Here is a 19,023-nt window from a genome sequence, read left to right on the forward strand (position 1 = left end):
CCAAAAGGCTTGGGGTGCCTGGGATGCTAAAGGGTCCACGGCTTCCCAAGGGGCTCTGAGAACCACAGGATGCTCCGAGGACCCCTGGGATGATCTGAAGCCCCGGGATGTTCCGAAGGTCCGAGACGATCCATGGGCCCTGGGATGTTCCGATAGCCCCCGCGACGCTCCGGCCGCCCGCGGTGCTGAGATGCAGAGCGCTCCCGCTGCCGGAGGCGGGGATTGGGAGGGGGGGGGGGGGTGTAAAGGGGAGGGGTCGTGCGAAAACACGGGGAAAAGCAGCCGGTGGGAGCCGGGGCGGGGCCGGACTCTCCCCGCCGCCCCCGCCCCCCCTTCCGCGCCGCTTCTTCCTCCCCCCGTTCCCCCCCCCCGCTCTCGCGACAGCTCCGCGCAGAAAATGGCCCCGCGGCCGCGCTGCCGCTGATGCGCTCCGGGCGGCGCCGGCCCCGCAGCCCCGGTACGTGCGGGACGGGACGGGACGCGACGCGGGGGCAGCACCGGGGAGACCCCGGCTCGGGGGACACGGAGGGGGCACCGGGCGGGGGGACACTGGCAGCGGGGGACACAGCGGCGCTTTGCAAGAACCGGGACACGCAGCGGGGCTGCGGGGGGGGGGCGCTCCGGGCAAACCCCTCTGCCCGTGCCGGTGCCACCAGCCGTGGGGCTGTTGCCCATGGGGGGCTCCAGGTTATGGGGGCCACTAGCCGTGGGGTGACTGGCCATGGGGGGTGCGAGCAGTGGCTGTTACTGCTCACAGGGCTAATAGCTGTGGGTGTATTACCCATAGGAGGCTACTAGCCACAGAAACCACTAGCCGTGGGGTTACTGCCTGCGGGGCTGGTAGCACGGGGACAGCTGGCCACGGGAGCTGGAGCCCCCGGTTTTTGCAGGCGCGTGTGGCCCGTGGGAGCACTGGCACCCTTTTTGCCACCCTGAATATCCCAGGGCTGCACCCACCGGGGTCTCTCCACGGTCTCTCCATCTTCCCACACACGTGGGAGCTGCTTTGTTGCTGTCAGGGGTTGGGGGGATGCGGCTGCTGAAGCGCGGGAGCTCCCACAGCTCGGTCATGGTGTGAACTTGACCGAGGCTCGGTCTGCCTGCTCAGGGGCAGCTCTGTCTGGGCTCAGGGAGGATGGTCTGTCCTCCCCAGGTGGCTCCTGAAAGGGCAGAGGAACTTTTCTCAGCTGAAGGGCTGATGTAGCCCAGCTGGCCATGGGCAGCTAGGTGAAGGCAGGTGCCAGGATGGCAGCACCGCTCTTCCCCATTCGCACACCACCCTGGTCACCCATGGCTTGAAGCAAGCGGGGAACATGGCAGGGACCCCAGGGCAGCTCTGTGGGGAAGGCAGAAAGAAAAGATGCTTCCTAAGGAGCCACCGAAGGGCCTTGGCTGAGCTGTCCCCGTGTCTGCCCTGGGGACGTGGCACAGTGGCTGTGCAGGGGCTCAGCGCTCGCCCGTTGGGTGCCCACGCTGCCACTGGCAGCTGCTGCGCCGAGCTTTGGGGTGTCCTCAGAGTGAGGTAAAGGGGAAAAACATTGAAGCAGCAGCTTTGCTCCAGTGCAAGGTGTGATTAGGGCGCCCAAGTCACGGTGGGCATCACCAAGCCTGAGGCTGCTGGGTGACAGATGACCAGAGCATCTTCATCCCCTCTCCAGCTCTTGTAGGGCTCCCTGTGATGGCTGAAGGTCCCGGGAGAATTTATGACGTGCATTTTAATGTATAATGGGCATTTTAACCCCATGACCGGCGGCTGGAGCGTGTGCCGGAGTGGGCGGGGGACTCGCCGCACTGCTGTCACAGCCCGTGCGTCCTCCCTCCGCGCCGCTCCTCGGCTGAGCGATCACATGAGCCCCTTGTTCGGAGCCTTTGTCTCTCATCTCCTACGCCAGCGAGCTGCGTTTTGGGAAGCCCGTGTAACCTCTGGCCACAGACCGTGTGGAGATGCTCGAATAGGATTATTTGTCCCATTTATCCTCCGTGGGTGGGTTTGTAAAAGTCTTACGTGCTTGGCAATATGTATAAAGCCCCCGGTTCATTTGAGGGAGAAGAGCTGTATTAATTATTAAGTGAATCAGCACCGGCAGCTGCTCTGGATGGCCAGTAGCTGCAAGGCATCCTGTGCACCCCATCACCATCACCCCCTAAAAGGATTTTCCCGGGGTCCCCATTAACCTCAGGGGCTGGAGGAGGGAAGTTTGCTGCCGGCAGGTTTTCAAGGAGATTGAACCTGTGGCAGGAAAACCCTTCAAAAAGCGACACCAAGTTTGCGGTGGCTCCGGGATTTGGGTTTCCAGGGCAGGGTTTGCACCGGCGCTGGGAGAGTCACATCTCCGGTGGCCACGCTGGGGACAGTGGCAGTACAGTGGCACCTGGGTTGGAGCATCATCCTCAGGGTTACAGAATGGAGAGTCCTGGAGAATGAAGAGTTGGACACCGTCCCATGGGAGGCGAGAAATGATGCAGGTGCCACCAGCTCCCCAAAAACCAGCACCTGGGCTCAGTATGTGGTGCTGCCGTTGTGTCCACTGCCAAAACGACCCCTGCCGTGGTCAGCTTTGCTCCGGCAGGATGTTGTGGGACAGGGAGATGGGCACAGGTGGCAACGAGGTGTCCCCATGTCCATCCCACCTGCCCTCACCGGACCTGCCCATTAGCACCTGCTCAAGAGGCATTTTCTCAGCTTTTCAAGAGAAAAATCAACTTGAAACACGTCTCTAGGGTACAACTGGGAAATGGAGAACAGCATCGGACAGCGCAGCTGAGAGGAGAGGAAGGAGGTTTGGTACAAGCTGGAAAATCTGCAGATGCTGCTGGGTTTGACCATGGAACAGCAGGAGCAGGAGCCGGCAGCCCCGCTGTGATGCTACCGAGGAAGAATCTCCTGGTGACTTGAAAAAGCTTGCTTGTGCTCTTGGTGCAGCAGGTGCGAGTGTCCCGAGACCGTCAGTCCCCATGGGACTGTTGGTGGGATGGGGACAGGCGGTGATATCGAGGACTCATCCAGAGTCAGCACTTCCAGGTGGGGACCTGAGGAGGTTTGCTACAGGACGCACGTTACCAGGAGATGCTCCAGCAGCACTGAAGCCTCCCAGCCTTGGGGACAGCCACCGAAATGTGGCGATGCCACGCAGACCCTGCACCGGGGGCTGAGCAGGACAGCACAGCCCCACCCTGACTCTTTTAATGCTTTTTCTCTCAAGAGGAGATTCCTCAGGCTATTTTTCCCAGCAAAAACTGGCCGTTCCCCCTCCTGATAAAACAAAGCACCATCAAAACGGCCGTGAACTTTCCGCACGGTGTCCACGCCGTGTCCCCGGCCCCGCTGCTGCGTGCAGAGCGAGCAAACCAAAAGCTAAAAGAAGCAACACAACCCCCAAACAAAGCCGTAAGCCTGGGGGCAGCTGGAGGACTAATCCTGCATGGATTGCCCCCACTCCGCTGGTGCATTGACCACTGGGTCGCAATCCCAGCGCCACCAGTTGCTGCAGTAACAGCCGGGCTGGAGCGGAAAAGCTGGGAAGTGCCTCTTGAGCAGATGATAACGGGCAGGTCTGGCAGGGCCGGGGGGATGGATGTGACCGATCCCCAGGGACATTTGTGTTCAGAGTCACCGTGCTCTGGGGAGAAACATTAACCCTGTAACCAGCTGCATGTTGCAGCCACTCCACACACCCAGTGCTGCTTATTATTATCGCTATCATTATCATTATTACATGGTGTTTCAAAAAGGTGGGCATTGCTATGAGTTCAACTGTTGTCTCGATGTTGTCCGTACAGCAGGTGGAGGGAACGTTTGTAAAAAGGTTACTAGAACTTGGTAACTTGTTAAACCCTTTGTAAATTTTTGTGTCGTTGTAACACGTTGCCATTGTGAAATATACAGCTTGGAAATGGGGTCCATCTTTTTGAAACACCTTGTATTATTGTTATTGTTGTCGTTGTTGTTTTCTTGTTAACTTTGAGGTTAAGAGATTATTGAGAAGTCTCCCAGAATAAGGGACTTTTCAGATGCTTTGGTATCAGGATTTGGTATCTGGCTTTTGCACATTGAAGCCTCATGCCGAGGTCCGTGGGGCTGAGCCAGCTGAATTTTGGGGACCATCTGATGTGGGTTGTGTGGAAGAACCATCCCCACACATCAGCTGGGAATGGGGCAATGGGACCAGCTGCTCCTCTTGGCTGGAAAACCCTTTGAAACTGGCATGGGGGGGATTGTCCAATGAGCCCCCCAGCGTGGCTGGGGGCTGGAGCTCCTGCAGTCCCCGTTTGGTGGCACTGAGACTGCACCGCCTCGGCGGGGAGGGGAGTCCTGTGGTTTGGGGGGGGTTGACTATAGATGCTGGACCTTACCCCAAAGCGGGAGTTTGGTGACGTGTGGGGCAGGCTGTGCTTTGGGGGGAAGCTTTTGGGGGGGTTGTGGAGCACCCCTGGGGTGGGAGAAGAAGGAAGGGATGGCGATGGCTCTGGGTGGGGCAAGCACAATGCCCCCGGGGTGAAGTCCTGCTTTTGCAGCATGCTCCCTGTGCAGAGATGCTGCAGAGCCCCGGTGAAGCCAGAACCTCATGCCAGCTTGGCCCGGGGGGTCCCCGAGCAGGAGGGTTGGTCTCACAGGGACGAGGCACCGAGGAGGAGGAGGAGGAGGAGGAGGCAGTCACATCGCTCTATGCCAGCGTTTAACCTCTCGCCCTTGTGCCCGGTGTAGCATCACTGGGAGAAGACGCTGTCGGCAGGACAAACCTCATCCCGTGCACACCAGTGACCAGGCCATGAAGACGGAGAAGGATGAGGCTGTACCCACCTTCTCCCTGGGGGGTAAATACAGCGGAGAGGGTGCAGGTGAGTCCTTGTGCTGCGTGGTGGGGTTGGCGACAGGATTCGGGGCAGGAGGAGCCTTTTGCTCCTTTTGCTGTGTGGTCCCTTTGGCTGAATCCCACCCCAGAGGGGTGGCTGGGAGCACCTGAGGCTGCGCGTGGGTGTGCACGTGGCATCGCCCAGCGTGTTCATCACCGGCTTTGCCTTTGCACCGGCGGCTTTTTCTAGAGCAAAGACACCCCTGTCTCACTGAGGTGCTGGAGCGAGTTGAGAGAAGGGAACGGAGCTGGTGAGGGGCTGGAGCACAAGTGTGATGGAGCGGCTGAGGGACCTGGGGGTTCAGCTGGAGAACAGGAGCTGAGGGGAGACCTTCTGATCTCTGAACTGCCTGAAAGGAGCTTGGAGCCAGGGGGGTCGGGCTCTGCTCCCCAGGAACAAGCGCCAGGAGCAGAGGAAACGGCCTCAAGTTGCGCCAGGGGAGGTTGAGGTTGGATGTGGGAACAATTTCTTCCCCAAAGGGCTGTGGGGCATTGGAACAGGCTGCCCAGGGCAGTGCTGGAGTCACCATCCCTGGAGGGCTGGACAGACAGACATGAGGTTCTCAGGACATGGGGCAGTGCCGGGTTGGGTTATGGTTGGACTCCATGATCTTGAGTGGCTTTTCCAACCAAAATGATTCTGTGACCATCTCCAGCCCCTTCCAAGCCTGATCCCCCCAGCCCCCGGTTGCCCGCACCCCTGTTTGTCAAGGGTGGGGAGGAGGGCAGAGGGGGCCGTGGTTTGGGCCGGGGGTGGTGCTTGGCACTGCCTGCGCTGCCCAAGGGCCTGTCCCCGCAGGTTGCAGCGAAGCGGCTCTGCCCGGCGCCCCAATGCCGGTGGTGGGGAGCAGAGGGACCCCAGCCCAGGACCTGCGACCACTGAAGCGCAGACCTGTCCCAGGTGAGCCCAGCCCCAGCTCTGCCCCGCAGAGGTGACAGCAACAGCGGGAATGGGGCCAACACATCTGTCTCCTTCCAGGGAAGCATTACCAGTGCTCGAGCTACGGCTGCAAACTGGCCTTCCCCAGCATGCAGGAGCTGATGGACCACCTGAAGGTCCACTACAGACCCACACAGTCCCTCGAGGGTAAGACTGGGACGCCCTGTGTCCCTCCAGGGTGCCTTTGTTTGGCTAGGAGGTGGCAAAGCAGGGCTCGGAGCTCGGGCAGCACTGGTGGTGCCTGTGGCTGCAGGAGATGCTGCACAGCGCTGGACAGGAGTGGGGAGAGCATGGGAGGTGCTGGAGCCCCACTGGTGGGGCTGCCCTGGCCCAGGGGTGCCTGGGGGTGCAGTGCAGTGCAGCCGGGCTGGTACTGACTCTGTAACCCCATTTCTTTGCTCAGGCAAAACCTTCCAGTGCCCCACGCTGGGCTGCACGGAGACCTTCCCCAGCATGCAGGACCTCATGGCGCACATGAAGGTGCACTACAAGCCCAACCGCTACTTCAAGTGAGTCCCGCTGGTCCCCATCCCATCTGCATCCCACCTGTGGGGCAGCACCCAAACAGCCCCGAGCACAGGGGTTCCCCCCCTTGCACACCCCTCCAGGGTGGGGGGATGCAAAGGTGAACGCTGATGCTGACGCCGCTTCCCCGGCCCCCCAGGTGTGAGAACTGCCTGCTGCGCTTCCGGACACACCGCTCGCTCTTCAAGCACTTGCACGTCTGCTCCGACAGCACCAGCAGCCCTGCGCCCCCCCCAAAAGCCGACAAGCCCGTCCCGCCTGCTACCTCTGCCCCGGAGAAGGAGCCCCCCACCAAGCCCCCCGAGGCGCTGCCCAAGCTCCTGAGCGTTATCCGGCCCCCGGAGAAAGAAGCCATCCTCCCCAGCATGGACACTGCCCCGGCGACCCCCGCCGCGCTCCCCACCAGCCTCCCCGAGCTGCCCGGCTCGCTGGAGGCCATGCCGCTGGTGTCGCCGGCCCCGCACCCCTTCCCGCTGCTGGAGCCCGGCCTTTTCGGGCCATCGTCCTTGACTCGGTTCTCGGGGCCAGCCCCTTCCTCGGTGCCGGGGCCGTTCCTGCCCTATGTGCACCCTTCGCCCTACAGCTTGCCCCAGCCCCTGGCGCAGCACCGCCTGCGGCCCTACGTGCCGGGCCACGGGCCCCCCGTCTCCAACGCCGTCTGGAAGAAAAGCCAAGGTGAGCGCGCGGGGCCGTTCGGGGAAAACCTTCTTCTGCTCCCGCCTTGACCAGCAGCTCCCGGAGGAGCACCCAGAGCTGAGGATCCCCCTCCGGCTGGCCCGGCGCCCCCCCAGCCCCATCCCACCTGCACCCCCGTCCATCCCGCCCGCAGGGATGCTCGATTGGAGAAAGCGCCAGCAACCACCAAAACCAAAAAGCCTCCAAATTTTCCCAGCCCTGCTGCTCCCCAGCGTGCTGGGGGTGCGAGGCGGGGGGGCCAGGCTCGGCCTGCCCCCCACATCGGTGTCTCCCCACCCCGACCCCAGGGAGGGGAAGACCTAATGCTTGTCTTGGCCCTCGATTCCCTCCGCAGGTGTGAGTGTCAGCCCACTCCTCCCATGCTTTGGCTCAGGAGTGACCGCAGGTTAGTTTGGCACCTACTGGTTGGGGGCTGCTTTCTGTCACTTTGGGGGGGCGGTGGGCAGCGGGGGGGGCTGCAGGGGCTGGGAGAGTCCCCACAGGGCTGTGCTGCTCCCGGAGAGCGGAGGGGGAGGGCAGGCTCCCTCATTTTCGGGAGCTGCGGAGAGGGGATGCTGCCCAGGTAGGGCTGGAGATGGGGGGTCAGCAGCGGCACCCCCGGGAGCCACCGCACTGGTTCCTCTGGCGCCCGTGGGCAGAAGCAGCAGGAGAAGGAGCTGCCACAGCTCCTTGGGCTTGAGCCCCCCCAGCCCTGTAGCTGGAAACTTCGCTCCATGGGGTGCGGAGAGACGACCGACGGACAAAGGGAGGTGGGGACCGGGGTGCACAGCCTTGCTTCCTGCTGCCACATTCGGGGTTTTGTCCATGGGGAAGGGACCCCATGCACGTGGGGCTCGGAGTGGCGGTGCTCCTGCCCCCATAGCACTGTCTGATCTGAGCCCCACAGCACCCAGCACGATGCTGCCGGCACCTGGGGCCACCCGGCACCTCTCCCACCAGCGCGGGGGCTCCGGCACAGCCCCCCTCCAATACCGGCCGTGTCGGGGGCCACCGTGCTTCCCTCTTCTCCCGTCCTTGCAGGACACTCGTCCAACAGCCGCATCGTGTGGGAGCACACGCGGGGCCGCTACACCTGCATGCAGTGCCCCTACTCCACGGCCTCGCGCGAGGAGATGACGCTGCACATTGAGGACCACCGCAAGAACCCCCCCGCGCCGCCCGCGCGCATGGACGCAGCGATGGGTACGGACCCTGCGGGGGGAACAGGAGGGACCCCAGTGCTGGGATGCTCATGGGGAAGGGGGTCGAGCTGCCCCACATGGATCCTGCTGCCCTGGAGGGGGGCGACCAGCCATGGGGGTGGGCAGTGGGGTCTGGCTTTGCTGCCAACAGCAATGTCCTGGGGGGGTGTCTGTGTGTCCTCCCTGTGTGTCCCCAGACTGGGTATGAGCCCCCAAGCAGCCTCGCAGGGCTTTGGGGTGCAAGGGTGGGGATGTGGTGCTGACTCCTCTCTTCCCTCTCCCTCCAGATTTCGGGGTGGGCATCACCTCCTTCCACGCCAAGCTGCCGCCGGACATGGAGAGCTCCCTGTACTCCCAGCTCTGACGGCCCTGGCGCCCACGGGACTGCTCCTGCGCCCCCAAACCCCCACAGCCGGGCAGGGGACACCACACAGCCCCATGTCCCCGTGCTGGGACAGGGACCCACCATCGCGGGTACCGGGAGCATCCCCCAGCACTGAGGGGCAGAGAGGGGGCTGGTTTGGGGTTGTATTGTTGTCTTTAATTTCTACCTTCCCTTTTGGTTTTGGAACCTCGAAGCCCCCAGCCTCCTGCGTCTCCCGCCCCTAAAGGGTTCATTGTTTCAGCTCCAGGGGCTCTGGGCCGGGGGAGCCCAGTAGATTGCACAGGAGTTAGTGGACTTGTCTGGAATGAGATCTTGAACTAATAAATGGGAATTGTACAGGAGCGGCGGGCGGGAGAGCCTGTGTCAGTCCCCACGGCAGTTGCGGCGATGAGGAGCGGTGCTGGCCCTAAGGATCCCCCCATCCGAAGGGGGAACAGATGGGGATGGGGGTGTCCCCAGCAGTGTGGGCTGGTCCTGCCCTGGGTGGGGAAGGGGGAGGAGAAGGGGGGTCTCCCTGCCCCAAAGCCCCTTTCAACCCATCCCAAATCATGAAGGGCTCCTGAGACATGGGTCCTGCTTCACCCATGGGTGCCAGCCCCTCCTGGCGAGGGGAAGAGTTTATTCTAAACAGGTGCCGCTGGCACCCGCTGCTCCGCACCCCAACGCGGGTGCTGCCCCCAGCCCCGGGACTGCACACAAACCTTGGGGGGCTGCCCCATCACTGCTGGCTCAGCCCTGGCTCTTGCTCCTGGAGCTTCCCCTGTCCCAGACTCATTCACCCCAAAATACGGGTCCTGGGGACCCCCGGCACCCACAGCTCAGCGCCGGGACAGAGGCTGCGCCCCTCGGGTTGGGGAGTCACCAAAGGCAGTGCTGGCACAGTGAGGATGGACAGAAACCAGGGAGAGCTGGACGGACAGACAGCCTGAGCTGCAGCTCCAGCACTGCTGCCCCATGCCCAGGAGGGAGCGGGGGCTCCCTGTACAGGTGGTGGGGTGGGTGGGGGCAGCGAGGCTGTGTGTGAAATGGGGGGGCGCTGAGTGGGCAGCACTGGGGTGCAGCAGACCCCAAAGCAGCAGTGGGGAGCAAAGCTGCTCTGCATCCCTTGTCCGGCCCTGCACGGCCTGAGGATGCTCCCCCATGCACTGCAGACCCCCCCGCAGCAAACAGCAAGGGACCCCATGGTCACCAGTGAGGGGGGGACACAGTGACACTGGGGTTCCCTCTCCCCCACTTGGGTCTGTACCCCAAGCACCCACCTTCTTCCTCCTCCCACCCCCTAACCCAGCACTGGGGGCACAGGACAGACCCCCCCTCCCGATTCCCAGAAAATCTGGCCCAAAATTTCCACCCATCTGCAGCTCAGACCCCCCCAAGCAGAGGCAGCGAAGACGACGTTCATCGCAATGGCTTTTTAGAAACTGAAGTCTTTATTAAAAGTTTTATCCAAATTCTGTAACAAAAGATACAAAAGGGCTGGAGATCCTTATTTCTGGGACTAGTCTGACCAATCAAAACCTGACAGTTACTAGGCTAATATAAAATCCATACAATCTGCTAAAAATGCAGGGAAAAAAAAAATTAGAAGTAACTGCTGCTCTGAAATTTCTTTTAAAAATTCCTTTTTTAACATTTATAAGTTACTCAGTTTGCATTTTACAGGACTAGTTCTTCTCCGAATGGTTACAGCTACTGTACAATGCAAGAGAACAGCGAGAACAGAAACAAAAGCAACAGAAAGTCGGATGTGCCGCAACACACCCCCCCCCACCCCCCCGCGGGAACCGCGCGTCTCGCCCCCCCAGCGCCGGGAACCCCACAAAGCGCCCGTGGGCACCTCAACAGCAGGAGAACAGCGGTTACCCCCCCCAGCACCCAGCAGGTGCCGTCCCTTGGGTGCCACGGGGCTGATTCTCCCCCCAAACCAAGGGATGTGCCAACTGGATCCCTCCATGCAGGGGAAGGGCTGGCGAGGGGTCAAAAACCCACCTGGCTGAATCCCCCCCTTGTCCCCCTTCCAGGCACCGCGGGGACACGGGGGACACGTCCTCCACGGCACCTTCTTGGCGTAAACCCGAGCGGGTGAGAGCTGCGATTGCTCTTCGTGCTGAAAAGAGGAGGAGGAGGATGCGGACACCGCCGAGGAGACTGTCCAGAGCTGGGCAGAAGGACCCTGAGAACATACAGGCTAACACGGACTCCCGGGAACGCCGAGTTAGGTGCATCACAGTGATACTGGTTGAAGGTGTTTCTGTACAGTGCGAAACGGAGGTCGACAGAAGCGCAGTATCCCTCAACTTGCCCTTTCCTATCTCTTCCAAAGGCGAGCGGCTGCTGCGGGAGGACGAGGGGCCTCGTCACAGCAGCTCGCAGCCGCAAAAATGTATAATTAACACCAAAAATCATCAGACTTACTTGGACATCCAAGTGAAAGGTATTAGCGGCCACCAGGAAAAAATATTCCAGTTTATAAGAATAAAAATAGGAAAGCAAGTGTAGGGCTACTGCAAGGTGCATCGTCAGAGGTACCAGGTCATGCAAGCAGCCAACCCCCCCAACCCCAAGCCCCCGGGCACCCCCGTTCCCCAGCGCTAAAGTATCTTCAAGCATCTCCAGCGATCACATCACCGTTATTTCTGATCAGAGAGAGACCTCAGCGAGCGTTCGCTTTGAGTCCACTCGGATGACCCGGGTTGGTACCCACTGCTCAAGATGGCTCAAGCGTCTTCGGAAAAGCTGCTCTGAGGGCGCGCGGACGCCAACCGCCTCCGTTGCTGTCAGCTGGAGCTCTGGGTCCAGTGTGGCGAGGCTGATTTCAGACACAAAAGATACCCTAGGAGGAAACTTATTTCTCTTTTTTTTCTTTTTTTTTTGTTTTGTTTTTGCAAACTGCTGCACAAACCACAGAACGGAGAAAGCCTTTGGTCATGAGATACTTGTGAGAAAGTGAGCCTTGTATGGAAGATTCCCCTGAATGCCTACAGTATTCTACATCTTAAAAAAATATATTGTGGATGCTGCAGCCATACAAAGGGGGGAGGAGCGGGAGACGGGGATTTACAGTCTCACATAGACACAACGGGGAGGTTAAGACAAGCACAGTCAGAGTCTGTAAAACTGATTGGCTCGCTCGGATCAGTCATCCTCATCGTCCTCTTCGTCTTCTGGATCTTCCTCTCCTTCATCCTCTAGATTTCGTTTTCTCTTTTCGCCTCGCGGAAGGTCTGCAAAAAGAGGTGAAGCGTGAAGCTCTGCTCGGCCTCGCGGAACAGCGCCTGACCCGTGGCGCCGCGGCAGCCCGGCTTTACCGGCCAACGAGCACGGACCAGACCGGCACCGCTGCGGAGCGGAGAACACCCTGCCCAGCTCCGCCTGGCACCCACAAAAGCCGGGACTAGCACGAGACATTAACCATTCTATGACCTCCACGTATCCTACATTGAAAATGTTTGTTGGGTTTTGGGGGGTTTTTGCTGTTGTTCACAGTATGTTTGGGATTGGAAGGGCCCTGGAAAGCTCATCCAGTGCAATCCCCCCATGGAGCAGGAACACCCAGATGAGGTTACACAGGAAGGTGTCCAGGCGGGTTGGAATGTCTGCACAGAAGGAGACTCCACAACCCCCCTGGGCAGCCTGGGCCAGGCTCTGCCACCCTCACCCCCAACAAGTTGCTTCTCAAATTTAAGTGGAACCTCCTGTGTTCCAGTTTGAACCCATTGCCCCTTGTCCTGTCACTGGTTGTCATCAGCAGAGCCTGGCTCCATCCTCCTGACACTCCCCCTTTCCATATTGATCCCCAGGAATGAGTCCCCCCTCAGTGTCCTCTTGTCCAGCTCCAGAGCCCCAGCTCCCTCAGCCTTTCCTCACACGGGAGATGCTCCACTCCCTTCAGCATCTTTGTTGCCCTACGCTGGACTCTCTCCAGTGTTGAACACCCCCAAAAACACAGCACCCACAGAATTGAGTCATTTCTGCCCAAGGTCATTCAGGATCACACAAAGTCACGTCAGCTGCTCTGCCAAGGTGCACTCGGGTGTTTGCGGTTTGTCACAACCAGGAGTGTGGACTCGGCTCTGCCCTCCCCTCCAAAGCTGAGACAGGACCATGTCCCCCCAGGAGCATCTCACGCACACGCTGACAACAGCTCCCGAGACAGATGCACAGACTGGCACTCAAGCTACTTATGTTTTCCTAGGCAATTTCTCTCTTTAATACTTGGCGATTTACCCAGCTCGGTTGGTACTAGCAGGCACTGAAGCCTGTTCGTCCATCACCACTGTGTGACCCCTTGGTTTATAACCGCTATTTAATAGCCAGGCATAAGCAACAGCTTGAGCGGTGCCCATGAGCAGACACTGCACTTCTAATCAAGGAACAACTGCAGGCACGGAGCTTGGAAAGCTCTGCAAAACCAGCAAGCGTGTGACACTGCTGAGGCAGCTTTGCAAGCACTTTAAGATCTGACTCACCATCATCAGCTTCGTCTTCTTCATCGTCCTCACCATCTTCCTCCTCATCTTCCTCCTGGAGTCAAAAGAAGGCGATTTGTTGCAAGAACCACAATCCCGCGGTGTCATTTTGCAGCAGGGCGGCTTTATCACTTGAAGCCACGGGAAGTACGGGGCCAAGCAATAAACAAGTCATAGAATCATAGAATCGTTGTGGTAGGAAGAGACTCTGAAGATCATCGACTCCAATCATTAACCCACACCTGGCACTGCCTCATGTCCCCAAGAACCTCGTCTATATGCCTTTTAAACACCTGCAGGGATGGTGGTTGTGGACCACAAGTCTAAAGGTGTATGGGAAGAGTGACACTCAGCAGATCTGCCCCCAAAGAGTCACCTGGGACATCTGGTCAGATGGGTCACCAGATGAAGGGACAAAGGCGCCACCGTACGCACCAATGTGGTGCTGATTTGTACTGAAAGCCTCACCTCATCGTCTACTCCATCCTCCTCCTCTTCACCTTCCAGATCATCATCTTCATCTTCTTCATCATCAATGACTTCTTCATCCAAATCATCTTCCTCATCATCATCCTCCTCTTCCTCACCTTCTAGCAAAAGAAGGAGGAGATAAGCGTGACAGTTCCCAGACACGACATTCCTGCTTGCAACGCCAGCACGACGTGAGCAGTGGGAATCACACACAACACGCGTGCACGAGGTGCCAGAACACTTGCAGCACATATCGTTCCCTACTCAGGCTGCCAAGGGAGGGAGCGGGGTTACCCAGGCCGCCCCCACTTCACTGGCAAGTTATAATCCCCCTCTATTTAGCAACAGAAGGGGAAAAAGGGTTGTTCCCAGCAAGAAAGATCAAGAGGAGAAAATCCTCACCTTCCCCATTCTCATACTCATCTTCCAGCCCATCCCCGTCTGCTTCAGGGTCTGAGTCAGTGGCTTCGTGGTCATCAGCATCAAACCCGTCCAGGTAGGTGAGCTGGGGCAGGAGGGTGAACACGCTCTCCCGGTAGTTGATGAGCATCGTCACCTCACAGTTGAAGAGGTCCAGACTATGCAAGTTTGGCAGCTTTTTCTGCAAAGATCAATTTGTTAGATTACTTATGAGTTGGCACCGTTTGAAGATCAGGCAGCCATCAGAGAACAGCTGGTTTGCTACAAAGATCTAGTACAGAAGTGTCTTTGCATGCATTATTTGCTCCTCAGACTGAGAGAAGTTCTTGCTCTTGCTAAACGTAACCAAAGATTTCTTTCTAGCTCCTCTGTCCTAGTTTCCCCTCCTTGGAGTCAGCTCCCTGTGTATCCATTTGCAGATCTCGCTCCCTTTGGAACGGGTGTGCAACAAGCACAGCAAGCCCAGCTCCCCGAGCAGGACCCATCCTGTCCAAAACGTCAGGCAAAATACTCCAGAGCACAAGACGAGGAGAGCAGAGCGGAGCGGAGCGCCTGCAGAATGCGGCCCCTGCTCAGGCCATGGCCCCGCGCACCACGTCGAGAGGAGGAATAAAGCATTTCAGGCTCTTTCTGGAGGACACGGAGGGACCAAAGGCAACAGACAACGAGGCAAACGCCCCAGAGTCAGGATCGCAAGGCACCAGCCCTCCTTGGGGCAGCTCGGATGCCCCGGGAACCCCCCGCAACGCACGCTGTGACGGCACCCAGGCGAGAGGGTCCCAGCGCCTTTGGTCTGATGTGACGGACACCCTTACTGGTGTCCAAGCAACTCAGCTCCATGACACCCCAGGTGCCACCTACCTCCAACCGCATCCGACCCATTAACGGTCCTTTCTCAGATGGACACTGAGCACTGCATCCACAGTTTTACTCATCCAGCCCAATTTCACGCTTCTTTTAGCAACTGGCTGCTGGTTTTCCAGACAGAGGAGCCATTAACTATTAGCCCAGCCTCAAATTGGACCCACTCATCTGTTCCCATCAGAACCACGAAGTGCTGTTGGAACAGTTACCAAGACGTTGGACTTGTGCTGCACAGACACGCTCCCCAAAGGAAACAACGTCATCCCTCAGGTTCCAGCACGGCCTCCCACTCACCAAGGGCTCCAGGGTATTGATGTCTTTGATCTTGTTGCCGCTTAGGTTCAAGTGTGTCAGGTTAGGAGTTCTCTCTGCTAGAACTTCAAGGCCACCAGAAATCCTGTTATCGCTCAGCTCCAGCTGCCAGGAGGGAATTCAAATGGTCACAAAGCGTCTGGGCTTGCAACACGGGGAATAAAATGGCTCTGAGAAGCAGCCTACAGTGGGCAACTCAGGGCCAGACCCTGTTTGTTAGACCACGACACAGAGCAGCAGTTCAAGTTTTCACTTAAAACCCCTTTTCACAGCATTTCCGCACTGCAGGACTCAGGGGCACATGCTCTAAAATCCGAAGTATTTATGATGTTACTGAAGCTTCTGACAGCAGCGCAACAGCAAAAGAGAGAAAGGATGCTAAACGTATAACGAGCTCTAAAGCATTTTGTTGCATACTGAAAAACAACCTCTCTCACTTGCTCAGGTTGTAGGAGCAGAGGAAAAAGCAAAACTTGCCTTTTTCTGGCAAATGCAGGGAAAATAATTGTCAGTGGGAAAAGGCAGGAGAAGTGGGACCACAGGTCTGACTCACCTTCCGCAGTTTGTCGAGTTTGGGGAGGTTGGAGACGGACAGCAAGTTGATGTTGATCATGCTGAGGAACTCCAGGTTCTCAAAATCCGAGGAGAGCCCAACGATCTTCCCATCGTCCGAGCGGCAGTTGTCCAGAACCAGCTCATTCACCTGCCGACAGACACCCCCAGCTGTCACCAGTGACGCCCCAAAGCAGGCGGTGGGGCCGAAGGTCCCCTTTACATTAAGGGACATGCAAGATCTCAAAGCCAAATAACATTTTGTGAGGGCACAAGGTGAGAATCGTGGTGGTTCGGACTCCAACCTTGAAGCACGAGCCACGCACCACCCCGAACCCTGCAGCACCAGACCAGCTTCACCTTCTCCACTAAGAAGCACTAAGGGGTCGAACCACAAAGTTGCATCAAAACATTTCACGCACAAGGGCACCAAAAAGCCTTCGGAGAGTCATGCTTCAGGTTTCGCTAAAAGGCCAAGCAAGGTCATTTGGTTTTGTGCCCTTCAACGTTCTCCGCAACGCCACTGGGGTGCTGGAAAACTCGCACCCAGAGGATTTGTTTCCCTGTGACGGTCCCCATGACAAGGTGACACATCTGCCGGGCAGGTGTCTGAGCAGATGAACTCAACCTCCGGCTCCCAGGGCAGGACCACCGATGGCACCTCACACTTTTGCCCAGCACAGATGACACACACCAAAGCCATCGCTGCTGTAATTCAGCACAAACCTCAACCCCCTCTGGCATCAGCACCACAAAGCACCAGCACAGAACTGCTACCCCCAAACCGCCCGGAGGGGGAACATACCTGGCACCCCCATCTCCCCCAAAGCGCAGGTGAGAGCTCAAGCCCCAGCTCTCCCAGGCTGCTGCCAAAACGTGCTTTGAGCCCACACATTCTTCACAGCAAGATGCAAATAAATCACCCTCGGCCAGAAGACTTGAGACGCTCTCCAAAATCCCCCTTTGCGGTGCTCCCGTTTCACCTCTCTTGCTCGGACCAGCCAGCTATTAGAGGGTTGTTTTAAACACACTTTGCCTTACCGGCAGCAGAGTTTCGGGTCTGCTGTACCGCCCTGGCAGCACAGGCTCTGAATTTATTAACGCTCCAAGCTCCAGAAGTGGTCTCGCTGGTCGGGGCTTCGAGCTGCGCAGCCAACGGGCTCAGCCCAGAGTTTTGTAGCTGAGCTCATTGTGCTCCCGACACCGCGGATAAGGCTCCGGCTGCACCGAGATCCCCGCGGCGGGGTGAAAGTGGCCAAAGCCACCATTTTGTGGGTGCGGGCACAGCGGCGAGCCCGAGCGCCACCGGCTTACGGGCCAGCCGGGCTGGGAGCAGCTCTAAGCCGGCGCAGAGCCCGGCTCAACCCGCAGGAGCAGCCGGGCCGGTCCCTCCCGCAGCGGCCCCGGCCCGGTGCGCGGACACACGGGCTCTGACCCCCCAAAACCTTCCCGGTGCCAACCCCGAGCAGACCCGCAGCCCCAGGGGGACGCTGCGACTCCTCCGATCGTTCTCCTCCCGCAAACGCCTTCGCCAGCCACAAATCTCCAGCAAAAGCTCCGCTTGCAACCTGTTTTTCCGCACGCCGCTGTGACACCGCAACTTGTCCCCGACCCGGGTGACAGCCCCCGGCTCTCTCGCTGCCGGCCGGGCACAGATAAGGGGCAGCCGCCTTTCCGCGGCCCCGCCGGGAGGTGCGGAGCCCCGGGCGCGGCCCATGGAGAGCGGGCGGCTCCGCGTCCCCCGCCGGGAGCCGGAAAGTTGAGGCGGTTGAGCCCGGGCGGCGGGAGCGGCAGCTCCGGCACCCAGAGCGGCCCGGGCTGCCCCGCTCGGGCCTGGCACCGGGACAGCCGGCGCTGAGGCGGCCGCCGAGCTCTGACAGCGCGGCCCCCGGAGCCCCGGGGCGGGGGAGCCCGGCGGGGCGGGCCGGGGCAGGCCCAGGCGGCCGCTAACATGGCCGAGCCGCCATGGCTGCGCGGGGCCGCACCGGCCTTGCTGCGAGGCCGCGGCGCGGTGGGAGCCAGCGCAGCACGGCCCGGCCCGGCCCGGCCCGGCCCGGCCGCCCCCGCCGCCCATCGCCCCCGTTCCGAGACGGACCGGGACCGGCCCGGCCGCCGCCGCCACCGCCCAAGGCCGGGCCGCGCCGCGCACGTGCGCGCCGCCATGCTGGGGGGGGGGGGAGCGCCCCGCCGCGCACTCCGCACCCTCGGTTCCCGCTCAACCCCCTCCCGCCGCGCGGGACCCTCCGGACCGGGCTCCCCCCGCCCCGCGTCTCTCCCGCCGCCCCCGCACCACGTGCGGCCCCGGTTTCCCCACCCCACCCCGCCGCGCCCGCCACGCGCCGCACGGCCCCGGGTACCTCGCTCGGCTTCTTGTTGCGCAGCTCCAGCGTCAACCGCTTCTTCATCTCCATCCTCCCGCCGCCCCGAGCTCCGCTCCCCGCGCCGCCCCGAGCTCCCCGCGCCGCTCCCGCCGCCCCGCCCCGCGCCGCCGCCTCCCGCTCGAGCCCGCGCGCGCCGCCGCCGCCCGCGCCGAGAAGGCGCCAACGGCAACAAAGGGCCGCGCGCCGCGCCCCCTGCCGGCCGCGCGAGCGCCGCGCCAACCCCGCTCCGCGCCGCAGCGCCCCCTGCCGGCCCCGCCCCGCCACCGCGCGCCCCCGGGGCCTGCGCTGCGCCCTGGTGGCCAAGGAAGCCAATGGAACCTGGGGTGGGTTAGAAGGGGGTGGTCAGTAGGTCAGAGAGGTTCTCCTGCCCCTCTGCTCTGCCCTGGGGAGACCACACCTGGAATCTTGTGTCCAGTTGTGGCCCCTCAGTTCCAGCAGGACAGGGAACTGCTGGAGAGAGTCCAGCGCAGCCACCAAGATGCTGCAGGGAGTGGAGCATCTCCCATGTGAGGAAAGGCTGAGGGAGCTGGGGCTCTGGAGCTGGACAAGAGGACACTGAGGGGGGACTCATTCCTGGGGATCAATATGGAAAGGGGGAGTGTCAGGAGGATGGAGCCAGGCTCTGCTGGTGACAACCAGTGACAGGACAAGGGGCAATGGGTGCAAACTGGAACACAGGAGGTTCCACTTAAATATGAGAAGAAACTTGTTGGGGGTGAGGGTGGCAGAGCCTGGCCCAGGCTGCCCAGGGGGGTTGTGGAGTCTCCTTCTCTGCAGACATTCCAACCCGCCTGGACACCTTCCTGTGTAACCTCATCTGGGTGTTCCTGCTCCATGGGGGGATTGCACTGGATGAGCTTTCCAGGGCCCTTCAACCCCTGACATTCTGGGATTCTGTGATTCTGGACCCCATTCTTCCCCAGACCCTGCGCTCTGCTGGCCCCGGGGCCACCGAGACCCATCCATGGGTGCCA

The 19,023-nt window shown here is 60.2% G+C and overlaps 2 protein-coding genes across 3 annotated transcripts; one reads left to right on the top strand and one right to left on the bottom strand.

The window, feature by feature from the left end:
• Positions 1-4,754: 4,754 nt before the first annotated feature.
• ZNF414 (zinc finger protein 414) lies at positions 4,755-8,559 on the top strand (the record flags this gene model as incomplete). Its single annotated transcript, XM_080359437.1, has 8 exons — positions 4,755-4,839; positions 5,653-5,754; positions 5,833-5,940; positions 6,197-6,302; positions 6,458-6,993; positions 7,349-7,399; positions 8,035-8,196; positions 8,483-8,559. Exons 1-8 carry the CDS (start codon positions 4,770-4,772, stop codon positions 8,557-8,559), a joined length of 1,212 nt encoding a protein of 403 aa, XP_080215563.1. The 5' UTR covers positions 4,755-4,769.
• A 3,007-nt stretch (positions 8,560-11,566) lies between these two features.
• On the bottom strand, positions 11,567-18,136 carry LOC308049734 (acidic leucine-rich nuclear phosphoprotein 32 family member B). 2 transcript variants are annotated; one of them, XM_080359542.1, is made up of 7 exons: positions 18,026-18,136; positions 15,670-15,819; positions 15,099-15,221; positions 13,923-14,121; positions 13,518-13,636; positions 13,050-13,104; positions 11,567-11,804 (listed from the first exon to the last, which is right to left on the bottom strand). In XM_080359542.1, exons 1-7 carry the CDS (start codon positions 18,077-18,079, stop codon positions 11,716-11,718), a joined length of 789 nt encoding a protein of 262 aa, XP_080215668.1. In that variant the 5' UTR covers positions 18,080-18,136; the 3' UTR covers positions 11,567-11,715. The 2 variants fall into 2 exon arrangements, with proteins under 2 accessions (XP_080215668.1, XP_080215667.1); XM_080359541.1 differs by having other exon boundaries at positions 13,518-13,639.
• Between the last annotated feature and the right edge of the window lie 887 nt (positions 18,137-19,023).

Source organism: Nesoenas mayeri (genome assembly GCF_963082525.1).
Source record: "Nesoenas mayeri genome assembly, chromosome: 25".
Lineage (NCBI taxonomy): Eukaryota > Metazoa > Chordata > Aves > Columbiformes > Columbidae > Nesoenas > Nesoenas mayeri.

What these genes read in the sequence shown, in the direction of transcription:
- LOC308049734 (XM_080359541.1), bottom strand. Translation starts at nt 18,079, where the DNA reads ATGGAGATGAAGAAGCGGTTGACGCTGGAGCTGCGCAACAAGAAGCCG. An exon ending in GCAACAAGAAGCCGAGCGAG is followed by an intron (nt 15,820 to 18,025) that starts GTACCCGGGGCC and finishes GTCTGTCGGCAG; the next exon opens with GTGAATGAGCTGGTTCTGGA. An exon ending in TGAGTATGAGAATGGGGAAG is followed by an intron (nt 13,640 to 13,922) that starts GTGAGGATTTTC and finishes TTCTTTTGCTAG; the next exon opens with AAGGTGAGGAAGAGGAGGAT.